Raw genomic sequence first — 14,742 nt, forward strand, 5'->3', positions numbered from 1 at the left:
CAATATCTTGATATTTTTAGGCTTTTTTGGGAAACATAATATATCTCTCGATAGTCTAGTTTGAACACTTTCTCAGTTCATCATATGGACAATATACTGCTTTTATTCGCAGGGTAATTGTCTCAGCTACTGCCATATTTGTGGAATGGTGCAGAAATACCGGTCAATAGAAAGCTGAACCCAAAGGAAATGCTCTAACATCAATATGGAGTACAATTAAATTCAATACCGTCATCACTGTCTGTGCTGCACCACTACTTTTTAATGTGTTCCATCTTACCCTACATGTTATTCAGCACCTTCTCTTGGGGCAGCAAACCATCGGAGGCATTTTTTTTTACCATTTTCGGGCAAAGCACTGCATACTTGAGGAGTTATGAACTTTCATTTCAACTGCTTCACACACAATTGTAAGCTGCCCAAATGTGTGCAAACGTGGCCACAGCCTGCTGAAGCCAACCAGACACTCCGTCTACGTGTTAGCTGCACCTGGAGATTGTCGAGAGGCCTTTTCGAAGCTCGAGTGGAGCTGCCCATTAGTGGAGAATATGGACACAGCTCTGCAGATGAATTAAGACCAGACAGCCACAACAATGGCCAGTTCACACAGCAATCATTCAATGGCCAAATCCCATCTTCCAGAAAACATCAAAGAGCAGGCGGTCCAAAGGTATCTAGATCTAATAAGTCTGTCATGTTACTACTGTAAAACACTTAGATAACCTCAGTAATGTCTGTCAGAGAGATGTGCAAGGCAGAACTCATATCTCAGCACCTGGCTTCTGATTAGCACCTCTGGCACACTCTGAACTTAGACGTCTAGTGCTTGTTTCAAATAGTTATATCTTTCATCACCTACAAAATGCTACTTTTCATATCCAAGTGTACAATTCTGACTCTGTTACACAAGGCCCCCAGGTTCACTGCCAATTAACAATAGATCTGATCCTTACACCTAAAAGGTTATACCTGATATATTACTCCGGTAGCTGCTAGGTCACTTGAGCAAAATGTCCAATATATACTTGATTGTATGGCAAAGGAATACATGTACATGTATGTCTGTAGGCATTTATGGCAGCTCGGACATTCAGGACAGAATAGAACTGTTTTTGCTCCCATTTTTCCACAATCTGAAGTAAAGGATTTCCACACAGATCTTTGACTGAGTAAAATGTTACTGAGTAAAGTAATACTGATGGTATCCAACACTTATTAATCCATCCACCCAATGAGAATGACATACAAAGATGATAATTGAACATTGACCATGACAAAAATAAATACTTGAAATATGCAGCTTCATCTTGAAAAAGTACTTTTTTTTTAGGCACTGTAATTCACATGACTCGGTACACAGATGTATATTTTCAAGATACTGGATGTTGGGAATAAGTGAATCATAACAGCACACCTGGTGAGCGTGCAGAGCATGCAAGAACTGGGATGTTTCCCGTTATCAGAAACATGGGGCTGTGTATGCAACATTCGGTGATGGCAGCAGATGAATAGAATAAGCTTCAGGATCTCACTTCTGCTATTTCAAATACCAACTAATAAAATGCACCTGTGTTTGTTGTCCACAGTTTATTCCTGCTCATGCAGTCCATGACCCCATCACCACCCCAGAAAGCTCTTTCCACATAACTAAACCCTCTAAACCCTCTACTATGTGCTCAGCGCAAACCGGGAGTCGTCTGTATTATTGAAGTAGATTTTTTTTTTTTCCCTATCAAGTCTTTTAAAAAGATAAATTACAATCTGACAGACATGCAGATGAGCTTCACTGACAATTTGCTCCAAGTAGATGAAGCATGATTTTATGGCTCAGAGAGGGCAGGAAGCTGGAACGTTGGGAATCTGGATACGGATGGGGGGTATTTTGTGTCATCTTGACACAGTACAGATTTTGTTCCCCTTCGAATGGAATTGCAGAAATATTTAAGGGGAATCCCATTACGTAGCAATTCAAGTGCTGTAATAATGTACTCACAGTCATTTTCCCACTGCGGTTGACCTCTTCTCGCTCTGCCAGGGCTTTCAGGAAGTTATCTTTGAGTTCTTTTCCTGTACTTGCCAGTGTCCTGGAAAAGACAACAACTCAAACTGTTAGAAATGTTTCTCTTAACTTGGAAATATGTCACATGATGCCTTAAAGGTTCATTATGGAAACTTTTCAAACCTGAACACACTTTAGCACCAGCATAGTCTGCTTAATAGTCTGCGTAAGTAATATTCCTTGATATTATTTGTTGACATGGAATTGATAAAACATCACTATTTTGGTTCTAAATCTGCTTTTATATTCATTAATATCTGTCAACATTATATGATCATAGCGTAATTAACACGAGTATTAAAATATTTAAACTGTTGTGATTCATTAACAAATTAATGTGTAATGTTAGACTGAAAGTAAGGTTTTAATCTTATTCATGTCATGAGGTTGACTCACTCCAGTGCAAAGTATGTCAATACACAGAATTCTCAAGCTCCAAACACCATCTCAAATATTCTAAATACTATTCTCTTGACACGTTACCATGTACATTATTAAGTGTTTTTAATCTAAAATAAATCTGAAAAATCACGAATGTCACGCAGCTCTATGCTAATTTCAGCATGCAGACCAATATTAATCATATGATAATGTAATGTCGTGTATGAGACTGTGGCAGCACTCTACATGTTGGCTGGCCTGTTTCCATGGAAACACAGTTTTGGCACACAGAAATGTATCCACACCTGAAACAACACTGGCACTAATATTTGAACAGTTAACACTGCAGTACAAGCAACAGAATTCTGGCATGCATGCAAAACTGAACGTGCAAAACGTTCATCAGATCCACACCAAGTTAACATCTTAAAGGCAGTAAACGGGTCATTGGTAACTCTCACATGTGGTTACGAATGCATCTGAAGAAAGGCTGTGAGACAAATAATGAAATCAAAGTTCATGTACAGTGGAACACCAAGGATTCTATTGACTTCAGCTGTCTTATATGATCATTTAACATATTTTACAATAAAATACATGCATGTTAAATGTATACTTGATATCTCAGGTTGGTATTTTAAAGATAATTTGAGGCTGAAGTATGTAAACAATAAACTAATTTTCAACTTATTTAAATGCCCAAAACCACTTCAAATTACTTTAGAGTCATGCTTGTGTGTTTCTGTCTGATGAAACTGAAGCACTTGTGTGTTTGCGGTTGTACAAGCATTGCAGGTATAGTGACACACTTGCTTGAGAATGATAATTAAGTAAGTGCATTTCCCAAGAATACACTGTTTAACAAATCATATAAGAAATAAGAAATATCACCTACAATTATTTGATATTAGTGTTGTTACATTCCCTTTTTACTGTTTCATGACCAATATGAAAACTGAAACTGAAATACTCATTGTAATACCTTTCAGAATGATGTTATACAAAACATTGACTTTTCACTCCACCAAGGAGGAAATGTTTTTGCAATTGTTGGTTTGTTTGTTGTCTTTCTCAGACTTAAAAAGATCTAAATGGACTTTGATGAAATATTTGGATTAAGAAATGAACCATTCGATATTCATTATAGCCAGATTTTTTTTCTTCTTCTTCTTCTTCTTCTTCCATTGTACCTTTATGGATAATGCTTTCAGTGCTTGGAAAAACATTAAGCTCTACCACACATCAAACTATGATCCAAATAACATTTTATAGCTGGTGATTAGAACTGCGCACAGAAAAATCATTGTTCAAGTTATATCAAGTTAAAATCAAGTTATAGTTGAAACTGTTGAGATTAATTTTGGTGTCAAATTAATTGGATTGTCAAAAAAATAAAACTTAGTTGATGCTGAAGACAATATTTTTTTTTTGTTTTTGGTAAATGATAATGACAGGGGATAATGTGGTTTCTAATTATTCATGTCACATTTTGAGGCACATAATCATGGGACTACTGATTTTCGGTGAAATGGAACAATAGTTGAAAATGAGCTGCCTTGATGTATGTTTGTGCTCTATTTTGTTAACAAATTAAAAAAAACAAAATTATATCTACGATAAAGAAAAACAATTTGTAATAGAATAATTTGAGATAGCTGATCAAGCCAGAGACTTTTGGCATTCATTAATCTCATCAGATATTATATATGCATATTGTATTTCATAGGACCTGGTGATATGGATGCACTTGCTCGGTGCACAGTACTGAGATTCAATACTTCTATTGTAGAGGGTGTGAGAGGAAGTAATAATCCTACACTTCCCTGCAGGCACCTGTGAGTTAAACCAACAATCCCATGGTTATAAAACGGTTTCTTTCACCGGTATTTCACTGGAGGATATTCCAAACTGCTGAATACAGTTCTGTCATCCAAATAATAGACAGGTTCTCTCATATTTTACTTTAATGGGTCCTCAAATCCACTTTCCATTCTCAATGCACTTTTAAAAGCCACAACAAGCATAGACAAATGCCAAAGCCAATTTCAGGTCTTAGCCTAACTTAACATTAAAGCAAAAGAGAACAGGATCTGAATGTTTAAGTTGACGAGGATTTGGAGAGGGATTGTAATTCATACTGGTCGTTTGGACCATACCCCATAATGAAAGTCTTTGAGGAATCGCACAGTGGTAAAAGTGCACAGACAGCACATATTTGGATACTGGAACCTCACTCCATCTTCTGAGTGAGTGAAGGATTGCTGCTGGGTCATGGAGGCCGAGGCCCCAAAGTAAACACAGGTGTTGAGGAGGCAAGTGACTGGGGTTACCCCATCCAGTAGCTAAAGCAACACACAGTCACGGAGAGTGAATAATGCTTCAGCAAAACATATGGACCGCTGCAAGTTTGAGCTTCCCGTCAATTAACACATTTCTTTTTAAGCCTCATTTAGGAGGGCTAACACGAACTTCGCTATTAAATGACTGGTATTAGTACTAATGACGAACTGATCCAGCCATATGTTTCAAGCTTCTTGTTTTTGGATTGCAGTCAAGGCAGATGGACCCTGAAAATAAAATAAAATAGGGGTGCGTGAGATAGGGTGTGTACAATCATCACATTGCTTGTTGAAAAAGAAAAGAAAAGAACATGTGTCTAAGATTATCTGTCCTGTAGATTTGTCATTCGATTTTATGGCATTTTAGGCAAACTGGATTTATGTTCTTTTGTTAAGAATTTCTGTGACAGTTATATGTACTTCTTGGATATTCAGTCTCCTAACTGGAAATTCATGAGTGAGCTATTGTTGCTTTTTTTCATGCCGGGCTTGAGTCGGTCTAAACAAGTCTTAGAAGAGGAGATAAATGTAAAGAGTTACACCAAACATTTGACCTCAAAAGTAGAGGAGCAAAGCAAGTCAAAATTACAGATATCTGTTTTAAAGTTGAACTTTAAGTCAGAATCATTTCTGAAAACAATTAACCCCTTAACCATGAAATGCAGTATGTCCACAATTACTATAAGTGAAAGTAACCATCAACTGGACAGCATTTCCTGTTAGTCTCATAATGGCGGAATTCATGTTCATTGTGTGATTTGGCTTTTCAGAAACTCCTGTTCACTGCGTTTTAAACACATTTATGTAACGCTTTGTCCACATCAGTTGGGGGTGAACAGCTGTTACTGCACAGCGACTGCCCTCCAAGTGTGTTTACACATGTATAAACATAGCATGATAGTGACATGTACTCAGCCATACCACAACCCCGTAAGGACCTTCTGCCCCAATAAAACCTACGAGACAAATTCTGTTTTTAACCTCCGCCGATGAGGTTATCTTTTCAACGGCATTGGTTTGTTTGTCCGTTAGCAATACAACTCTGGACAGCTCTTGATGAAATTTTCAGGAAATGTTGGGAATGTTAGCAGGAACAGATGATAAAACAGTGGTGATTATCCAGATTATTAACATTGCAGTCAATGGGGCTTCAAAATGTATTCCTCAATATCTCAGTTTATTACTGACCAATGCTTATGGAATTTGATCTGTATACGGCTGTTTGCTACAGCTGATGGTCTTAGAATATAATTAAGGGAATGTCTTGAAAAGTAGTATGATGGGATGGGAGCATTCTTTCTTGATCTCAGGAATTTGCTTAAAAACTTCTTAACGAAACATCAAATTCATAATCACACCAATGTGATTTCCATCGTCGAGGAGTGCTGCACTGGGGGTCAAACTTTCATGGGTCTATTGATTTTAAATGATGAGCTGCCTCACTTTTACGCTCAAGACAAATTAACAGATTTAAGATTTCATTAGCTTCTAGTCTTTGACAGTAAGCCAGATGGGAACGTTCAATAATACAGTGATTTCTTTAAGAAACAAGGCATACTGTACCAGAATATTTTTCCTCCGAGTGCTTGGGAAAATGAATCTTATGGAAAATATTATTTTGGGCTGGTGGACGTCAAGGGAAATTCCGCACAGCATGACAATTTACTTTATTTTGGGGTTTTCTAAAATCCTCTGTCACCTCTGATTACAATGAGCTGAAGGTATCAGTTACACATGTGCTACTCATGATATTCTACCTGAGCTTTCTTTGCATATTGTGGCCACTTTGACTTTTGGGGATTCCGAGGTTGTACATTGTGCTCTGCCTGCCTGAGTAGTGCATTTATGCCAATGTGGATGATATAAATCATCATCTTTTTCATAATGAGTTTGTACCGTACGGAACTGAAATGAAAGAACATAATCTCATCCCTCAGAGACTGGTTGATTGTTAACAGTGTGTCTTCCCCCTAATCAGTTTATTAGCTTACACGACACAAATTAAAGTAACACACTTGGAATCATTTAAATGCTTTCCTTTTTTTTTCTCGATGCTTTTCAACTCCCAATTTCATGTGTAGATTAATGATGACTATCCTTAGCAAGAAAACACTTGCATGTCTATTTCTTTTTTCTGGTCGTGCTGCAACTATTCAGGAATAGGATCGTTAGTCCGAATGTTATTGCCATGCTTTCTCTTTAAAATCAGATCAACAAAATGGCAGCAATTAAACACATGGAGATTTTGTCTTAAAGCTATTGGCTCACAGAGAGCCCTCCAGGTCACTTGATCCAAAATAGACATCCTCCATCCATAAGTACAAATAAGAGTTCAGCTTAGTAGCCTGATGGGACGACTCATATTTTGTGAAAAGCATGTCAGGGGCACAGAGCTATAGTGCACTGGGTGTCTGAGAAGGCAAAGTGGCTTCTATTCCATAAGATCAATCAGAGACAGGATGAATCTGTTGCATGGCATGAAGGCTAAAAGTGGAAATGTCTCTACAAGTCACTGTTGCAGAAAATCAGACAATAATTTGTTTAAGAAAAGGAATTTTCTCCAAGAGCAGTCAGATCTAAAGATGGCATGGAGGGCAGAATTATATTCAATAAATTGGTAGACATATAATCTGGACCTCCCTTAGATCCTGATGCACAGAAAATGGAGGGAAATCTGTCAAAAACCAGTTCAGACATAATTTTTATTTTGAGTATGAAGTCACACATTTGTTTGTTTAGTTGTTTGCCTTTAAAGAAGGCAACATTTCTACTTGTTCATCATTCTAACCAAAGTAATGATTCATTTTAAATACTGGGTGAAACATACTCAAAATGATCAAATCCCAAAGTCTCACATAAAATTCAGCCAAATGTTGGATGTTAAACTGTATTATATATTTCTATACCGGTATACTACCTACCTTAAGGACAATAAAAGCTAAATTAAATAAATAAATGAAGCCGGACTTCCATTTACACCTCATATAAACTGTGGGTAGGAAAAATGCATGTTATAATGTCAGTCAGAATGTTATCACAGCCATCAGATCACATTTAAAGCATGTTTGCATGAAAGTTACAGAAACGCTAGTAATGAGTGTTTATACAGAACATGCTGGCATATTGTGTGAACCTAGGGAGTGAGGGAAGCTGTTTCATTAATCAAATCTTTAACATGAAAAATGGACTGACATATAAAATGTGGAAACATCCAAATCTAATGACAGCTTCTTATTTATCATGTGTTGCACTAGCTGGTCCTGTACTGGTGTGTATTTTGGTGTGTGTGTGCATGTAGTGGCGAGCTTAATCCCGACAGGATGTGTGTCTCCCTACAGAGCTTGCAGGGGAGAGCTCAAAACTTAGACACCCCTCTAAAAACACTACGTGCGAAGAAGGCAATTGGCTTGACAGGACATGTAATAGAGCCTGCACAACCTCGTCGCCCAAGGGCGCTCACCAGAGCAGCACTCGTGGAGAGCGTCAGTGGTTTGGCTGGCTAAAAATGAGCCTGGGATCAGATTTGTGAGGCTTCTCATGTCATTCACATCCATACACAAATGTTTGCTAAGCATCTGGAGATTGGATCCACAGTGAAATAGTCACTGTGCGTGTTCATGGCACTGGTTTAACTTGGCACAGCAAGAGATAGCTCACTTTTAATACAGAGTGGAGTGCGAGCGCGAGGAGAGAATTCTTGAGGCAGATTGTAAAAAGACGGCTGCAGCACAATGGACAATGGGCATGGGTGGCTGTGGTCTGGACTGTGGGGAGATCTCAAGGAGCCTGATAGAAACCTCACAGGTCTGCCATGAACACGCGAGGTCAGGACAAATGCTGACTTGGACTTCTGGTCCAGAGCAGAGAAGAAACGTATGATTTCCGTCTGCTCAGTTTTCCTTCCCTGCTCTTATTAATTGCCATTTCCCCCCAAATATTATTTGAGTGTATTATTTCTGAGTAAAAATACATAGCTGATTTGTAGTATGGGTAATACTTGTTTTTACACTGGTGTGTAAAAACAAGTGGCTTTGAATACCTGAAGACACTCAAATTATCAAATCAATTTGAGTTCAGCTTTCTTCATTCTAAGCAGTTAACATTAGTTTTATGGCTAAAAATCATAAAACTTCATATTTAATGCTTTATAATTTAATTTTTTTTAATCACACTTTGCTCTCGCAAGTTCACTTCATGGCATAACTGGAGCAGATTAGATATAATAATTAGACTATCAACTTGAAATCAGACTCAGACATGCTCTTTGGCAACTTTTTTCTTGCTACCCATTTAATTTGACCCGAGGCAAATAACCAACAAAGCATCTCATTGATGTAAGTTTCCTTTTTCAGTGAATCTCACTTATATCTCAATCAGAGCACCGGGTCTTTTGCTTGGTCTTTTTGTGATGTGTTGTTAAAGACCCCTTTCACAGCCAAGCTGTCAGGGGGAGCATGTTGCCTTCAGAAATGAGACAGGGCTACAACAGAGCAACATCTGATTAGCATTCAAGGCACTATCGCAACTCCCTTGGTATTTTATTACCACAGGTGCAGGGGAATTCATTGATCAGATGCACGCTACAGGCGAGGTTAGCCCTTAATTGAAAACAGCTTTATTTATACACCTGCAGGCACTAAAGGTTTCCAAGAGAGCAGAGGGAGGTTGAAAAGAAGAAAAAGGAAGGAGAAAAAACACAAAGCAGTGACAGAACAGTGAAAAAAGACATGCCTGGGAGACATAGGTTAAGGCCTACAGAGAAGGCATTCCCAAAACAGCATGGCTACCCAGTGCCATAAGAGGATAAGTATGCAGGTGCAAAGATCTGTAGTGAAGTTGAAACAAAGGTTGTCCTTTTTTTTCCTTTGCTATCGTGAGAGCAACAACATTTAGTTTGTTTATTGGACCACTACCAGATTTAATTGCTCAGAACATGGTTGAGATTGTGGTGGTTCATTTTGCAGGTGGTACATTGCATCCTGGGGCTTGTGTTTTCCCAGTGTGTCCATAACGAGAGGTCAGGAGGGCAGTTTGGTCGACGTCCAATCAGAAAACCGCAGGGGAAAGAGCAATCTGCATTCAAATGGAGAGGGTTGCGCAGCTCAAGCTTGTCACTTTTGATGGAAAAAATCTGCAAAACGTAAAAATTCCAATTGTGGGAAAACAATAAAAGCTGTTAATTAGTTCAAAACATGAATGTAAAAAAAATGTCTGCTTAGTCGCCTTCAAGTTATTTATAGGCGTCAAGCCATAATCCAAACAGCAGGTGAAATGTAACAAAATTTAGACTTCACTCTCAAGCCACATACTGACTGAAAAAAGTGTGCTAATATCTTAAACACAATGTATGAGATGGCTGAAGGGTAAAATATAATACTATTAACTTACACATCATTTTTTTAGAAGCCATCATTTACCTAGACCTGGATCCCATTCAATATTAATAAGTGTTTCCTTTTTGAAATAACATAAACCTGCTGGCTAATTACCTTGGGAAGCATTCAAAAACCACTTACTGTGGTCTGGCCTGCTCAGAACAACAGACTGTAAAACTGCTATGAATGAAATGCCCAACTACTAGCAGAGCATTTCATCTGTCTATTAAAGATGAAAAACAAGTTACTTTATATTGGCAGAATTGCTCTGTCTTGGCCAGTTGGAGCTATTTTGAAATTTGTTTTGTATTCCAACCAAACAGCTCACTTCACTTCAATCTCTTTTGAGTCAATCAGGTTTTTTAGTATTTGAAAGACGAAAATCCTGAAAATGGCCAAGGTTGACGGAAAGAAAGAAGAGCTAACAATCATCAGAAGGCCTCTACACACACACACATATATATATATAGATATATAAACTATTATTCTCATTACCATTTAAAGCTGCAGAGGGGTACTTTTATCAGTTACATTTATTAGCCAAACAACGTCATATAATGCTGATTAAGCTTATCACCACCAGCATTGCTGTACTGACACTCCCGTACCAGAGTCTATGTCATTATTAGGATACAAGCGTTGCTTGTGCGGTTTATTCTCGGTGAGAGAGATGTTTCATGTTGCTGTGACTCTGGGTCACGACTGGAATTTATTGGTGAGCCAAACATTGGGAATCCAAAATGACTGTCCACATAAAAAGCAACATAAAACTTCAAATAAGCACCTTTCAAATGGAGCTTGGGTGAGTATTTGATAAGAGATAGATTTTCCTGGAAGCATTCACTTCAAAATCAATCTAGAGTCTCTGTTGTTGTAATCTCTGCAAACACATTGAGCATCGCGGCCTTTCATGCAGATGGAAAGGCTGCTGTCTGTACAACAAGCCAACATTCTGGTTCATCATTTCCCAGGGTCCTGTTGGGACAAGATGAAAGCTTTGTGGACTAATATCACTGTAACTGCAGGTGTGCAGGCTCCCATTTCACCAGTGTCACTGATGTTCACAAACCTATGGGGTGGGGGGGGCACCAGGACATTTGCACATTTGGATAAGTATTTGAAGATTTAATTAAGTCCAACAACTCACAGGTAGCTGTTTGGATACCAAACACTGAGAGAGTGTGTGAGTATGTGTGTGCGTGTGTGTGTGTGTCTGTTCTGGCTTGTCATCAAAGGAGCTACCACAACCACACGACTTAATCAAGAATGAGAACAGCATCTGTACACAACTTTCCTCACAAAGGGCAGATAGAGGAGTCTAATTTGTAGTTTTGTCACACAACTCGTTTATGTTAACTTCTGTCGTTTGAATTTAGACAGATGGGCAGCCCCTTTTCAAATAACAGCCTTGCTCATGTAGGACATGGACTTGATGAATGACTCTCATTTGCCCTGTCTTTTCTAAAATGCAATCATAAAGGATTATGAGCTGCTCAAACCACATCACCACACCGGATACAACAATAAAAGTTTCCAATTTTATGATCTGTCATGCTTCGATTAGCAGAACAGAAGTTCTGCCAAAAATGCATTTAAAATTTCCTCGAGATAGAGCTGCTGCTGCTCACTGCAGGAAGTCAGAAACCCGATCTGGAAAACACACTCAGAGCTGGTTCAATGTGTTGTTTAGGGTCATACGAATGGTGATAGCCAATTATAGACTACTGTGGGACTTGAGCAGCAATTAGTCAACAATTAATTGATCAGTCAATAAAGGAAAATAAAACAGCAACTTTTTGGAAAGCTTTAGTCTTTCGGGTGTGCAAATAAGAAAATGTAGTTTATCAGTGAGATCTTTAAACTATAAAATATATCGTATCAACAGCTGTAGCATTACATATAGACTAAAAATGAATTAGAATTTGTTTTTGTTTTTTGTTGGTAATGAATTCAGTGGTTGTTTTGCCAGCATGACGTCTACAGATATGAGGTGTAAGACTTCCCAGCAAAGGTGCCTGTCAGCATTCGGTTCAGCCTCTGACTGCACTCAGCTCCAGAGTTTTGCACAATGGTGCAATATCTTTGCCCAAGTAAACTTTGGACCAACTTGTATTTACATTTAAAGGCATCTTTTCATTGACTTTCTATGCAATCTAATGTTTCACACCACATTGTCCTTCATTGTAATGAAAATACTACACAGCAAGATTGAGAAATAAAAATAAAAAAAAAACATGAGGCCATACATAACTCTGGAATCTGGTTCTACTTTGGTATCAAAGCATTGAAGCAGCAGTCAGCAAAACACATACGTTTAGGATCCTGGCTGAGGCATTACAGGAATCAGAAGGTGATTCACCGCAGCCACCCTGATTCTAAAATTCACTGACCACATTGACACTTTCAAACAGCTACAACCAGACTATAACAGTGTCCTCACACTCTAGCATTGGGATGGTGTTTGCTGTGAATGTATTTCCCATTGCAGTCAAGTAGAGTACGTCTCTGTAAGCATGGCAGGCTGGAGAGAATTGAACTCACATTAGCAGCGTTCTGTTGGAGAAAGTGTTGCTCTTTGCAGTCTCTGCAGCCTGTGCAGCTGCTTTCTTCTCAAATTCTTCCCTGCTCAGGACCGTGCCCTTGTGGCCGTGCTCCACCAGCTTACGGGCCAACTCCCTGCTCTGCAAAAGAGAAAAGAGAGGAAGAGGAGTCAGTCAAGGAGAGAGGAGAGGGCCAGCAGGCAGTGCTGAAAATTGTCAGATGTTGTCAGTCTTTTGGCTTGGTAAGATGTCATTAATGTGATTTTTCTTTTCACTACTCCCCTGGTGTAAGTTGTGGTTTTACTATTATCAAATGCCAGAAAGTAGTGCAAAAAAAAATGTTGGCCTGAGCTCACGCTGACACTTAATAGTCCAGAACAGTGAGACATCTGACATACTATGAAGCACAATAACAATCACCAGCATGCCCTGACACTTTAGTATTCACATCAAGAATATTGGGCATTTTTGCATGTCAAAACAATTACTTTTGTGTTGATCAGCTTCTGGATGTTTTGAATCAAGCATATATTCAGTTTCTTCAAAATCCTGTATTGTGATTCAGATGGAAATTACACCTCAGGATTGACAATTGAAATGAGAATGTTCATCAGGCAGTTATTTAAGGATTTTACTCAATTCCCATGCCCTTTGAATCACTTTCTTCCCCCAAATGTGGAAGAGACAGCCGACTCTGCAATACCGCAAATTTCAGATATAGTTTCATCTTGTGGGTTTACAGTGATCTTGATGCCGAGGCTCGGGCCCATTCATCTTCTCAGAATGTGTGTCTGTGTATGTCTGTCTGTCCAAGCAAGTTAGTGCTTCTACAATGAATGTTAGCAACAATATTCCAATCACCATTCACAGCCTTTTCCTCAGTAAGGCCAAATCATAAAGTCATCATCTAAAAACAAAATCGTTCTGTCAGATCCTGTGGTTTGTCAGATCAAAGCTTAAGCCACATGTCCTCCTACCCAAAATCCCAGCAGTTGGGCCTGTGTCCGCACCCGAGAGGAAAAGTTATATTTTCCGTCAACTTTGATGTGGGTCACCAGAAACATTTACCATTCCTAAAATTGGCCTTAAAATCATTGTCTTCATTTTCGAGGCTCGTAGAATAAGTCTACTTGAACGAGATACCTCTTACAGTCGTTGCATCGCGACTCGGACTAATAACCGCCTGGCAAAGATCCATACTGGCTTTGTAATAAAACCCCTATTCAATGTTTAGCACATTAAGTCATGGTTTGTGACAAGTCTCAAATATTATCACCCAGAAGAAATAGGTTTATAATTAGCTGATTATCAGAACATTATGCCTTATCGGCATGACTGCGCAGGTTAGATGACCTGTGTTGTGTCACAGTTCACAGGTGAGTGAGTTGGATCCTGATTGACTGCAGCTGATTATCAGTTCAGATATGAGATGTTCTCTTCCCTGTGTGGACACAGGTGTTCAAACAAATTGGCCAACACAGCAGCTACGTCTATCTTAGCAAGTGTGCCACCTGCAGGGAACAAGCAGAACTGCCTATTTCTAATCTAAAAGGATTTGCTTTCCAGTGGATCTATAAATCGACCCCCCCCCCCTTAAGGACAAAATGCAGTAAAAAGATCTGAACATAAGTTTGAAACCCCTGGATATGATGGAGTACATATTGTCACATGTTAGACGTAAAGTAAACAACAATATCACTAATATTTCACCTAACTTGAGGTCTTTTTTGTTGTCTGCTCAATGTGAGGTCATACAATACTTCTGTCATGGAGAAAACTGGAAAAGATTGAAATTGTGGGACGAAGTATGCTGAAAACCCACATGTCCAAACTAATGTGTGACTGCCACCTAGCGTACGGCTGCAGACACGACACCAACAAAACGTATCACCATAGTAAAACAGGATATTGTTGACTCTAAAACTCTGTGAAGAAGCAACCACGGAGAACACGAAACACACAGTGTACTTTAAAGCCATACCTCATTACATATTAAGTACCCATTAATTCATATTCAATGTATAGTGAGGCTGTAAAATGTCCATTAA

General features: G+C 38.8%; 1 protein-coding gene across 1 annotated transcript in view; it reads right to left on the minus strand.

Annotated features, from left to right (window-relative positions):
- cfap299 (cilia and flagella associated protein 299) overlaps positions 1-14,742 on the minus strand; it is a 60,587-nt gene that overhangs the window by 45,389 nt on the left and 456 nt on the right. Inside the window, exons 2-3 of the mRNA XM_068738805.1 lie at positions 12,696-12,835; positions 1,994-2,084 (exon numbers count right to left, since the gene is read on the minus strand). Coding sequence (XP_068594906.1) covers positions 1,994-2,084; positions 12,696-12,835 — 231 coding nt within the window. The remainder of the gene's footprint in view (positions 1-1,993; positions 2,085-12,695; positions 12,836-14,742) is intronic.

Source organism: Brachionichthys hirsutus, chromosome 4 (assembly GCF_040956055.1).
Source record: "Brachionichthys hirsutus isolate HB-005 chromosome 4, CSIRO-AGI_Bhir_v1, whole genome shotgun sequence".
NCBI lineage: Eukaryota > Metazoa > Chordata > Actinopteri > Lophiiformes > Brachionichthyidae > Brachionichthys > Brachionichthys hirsutus.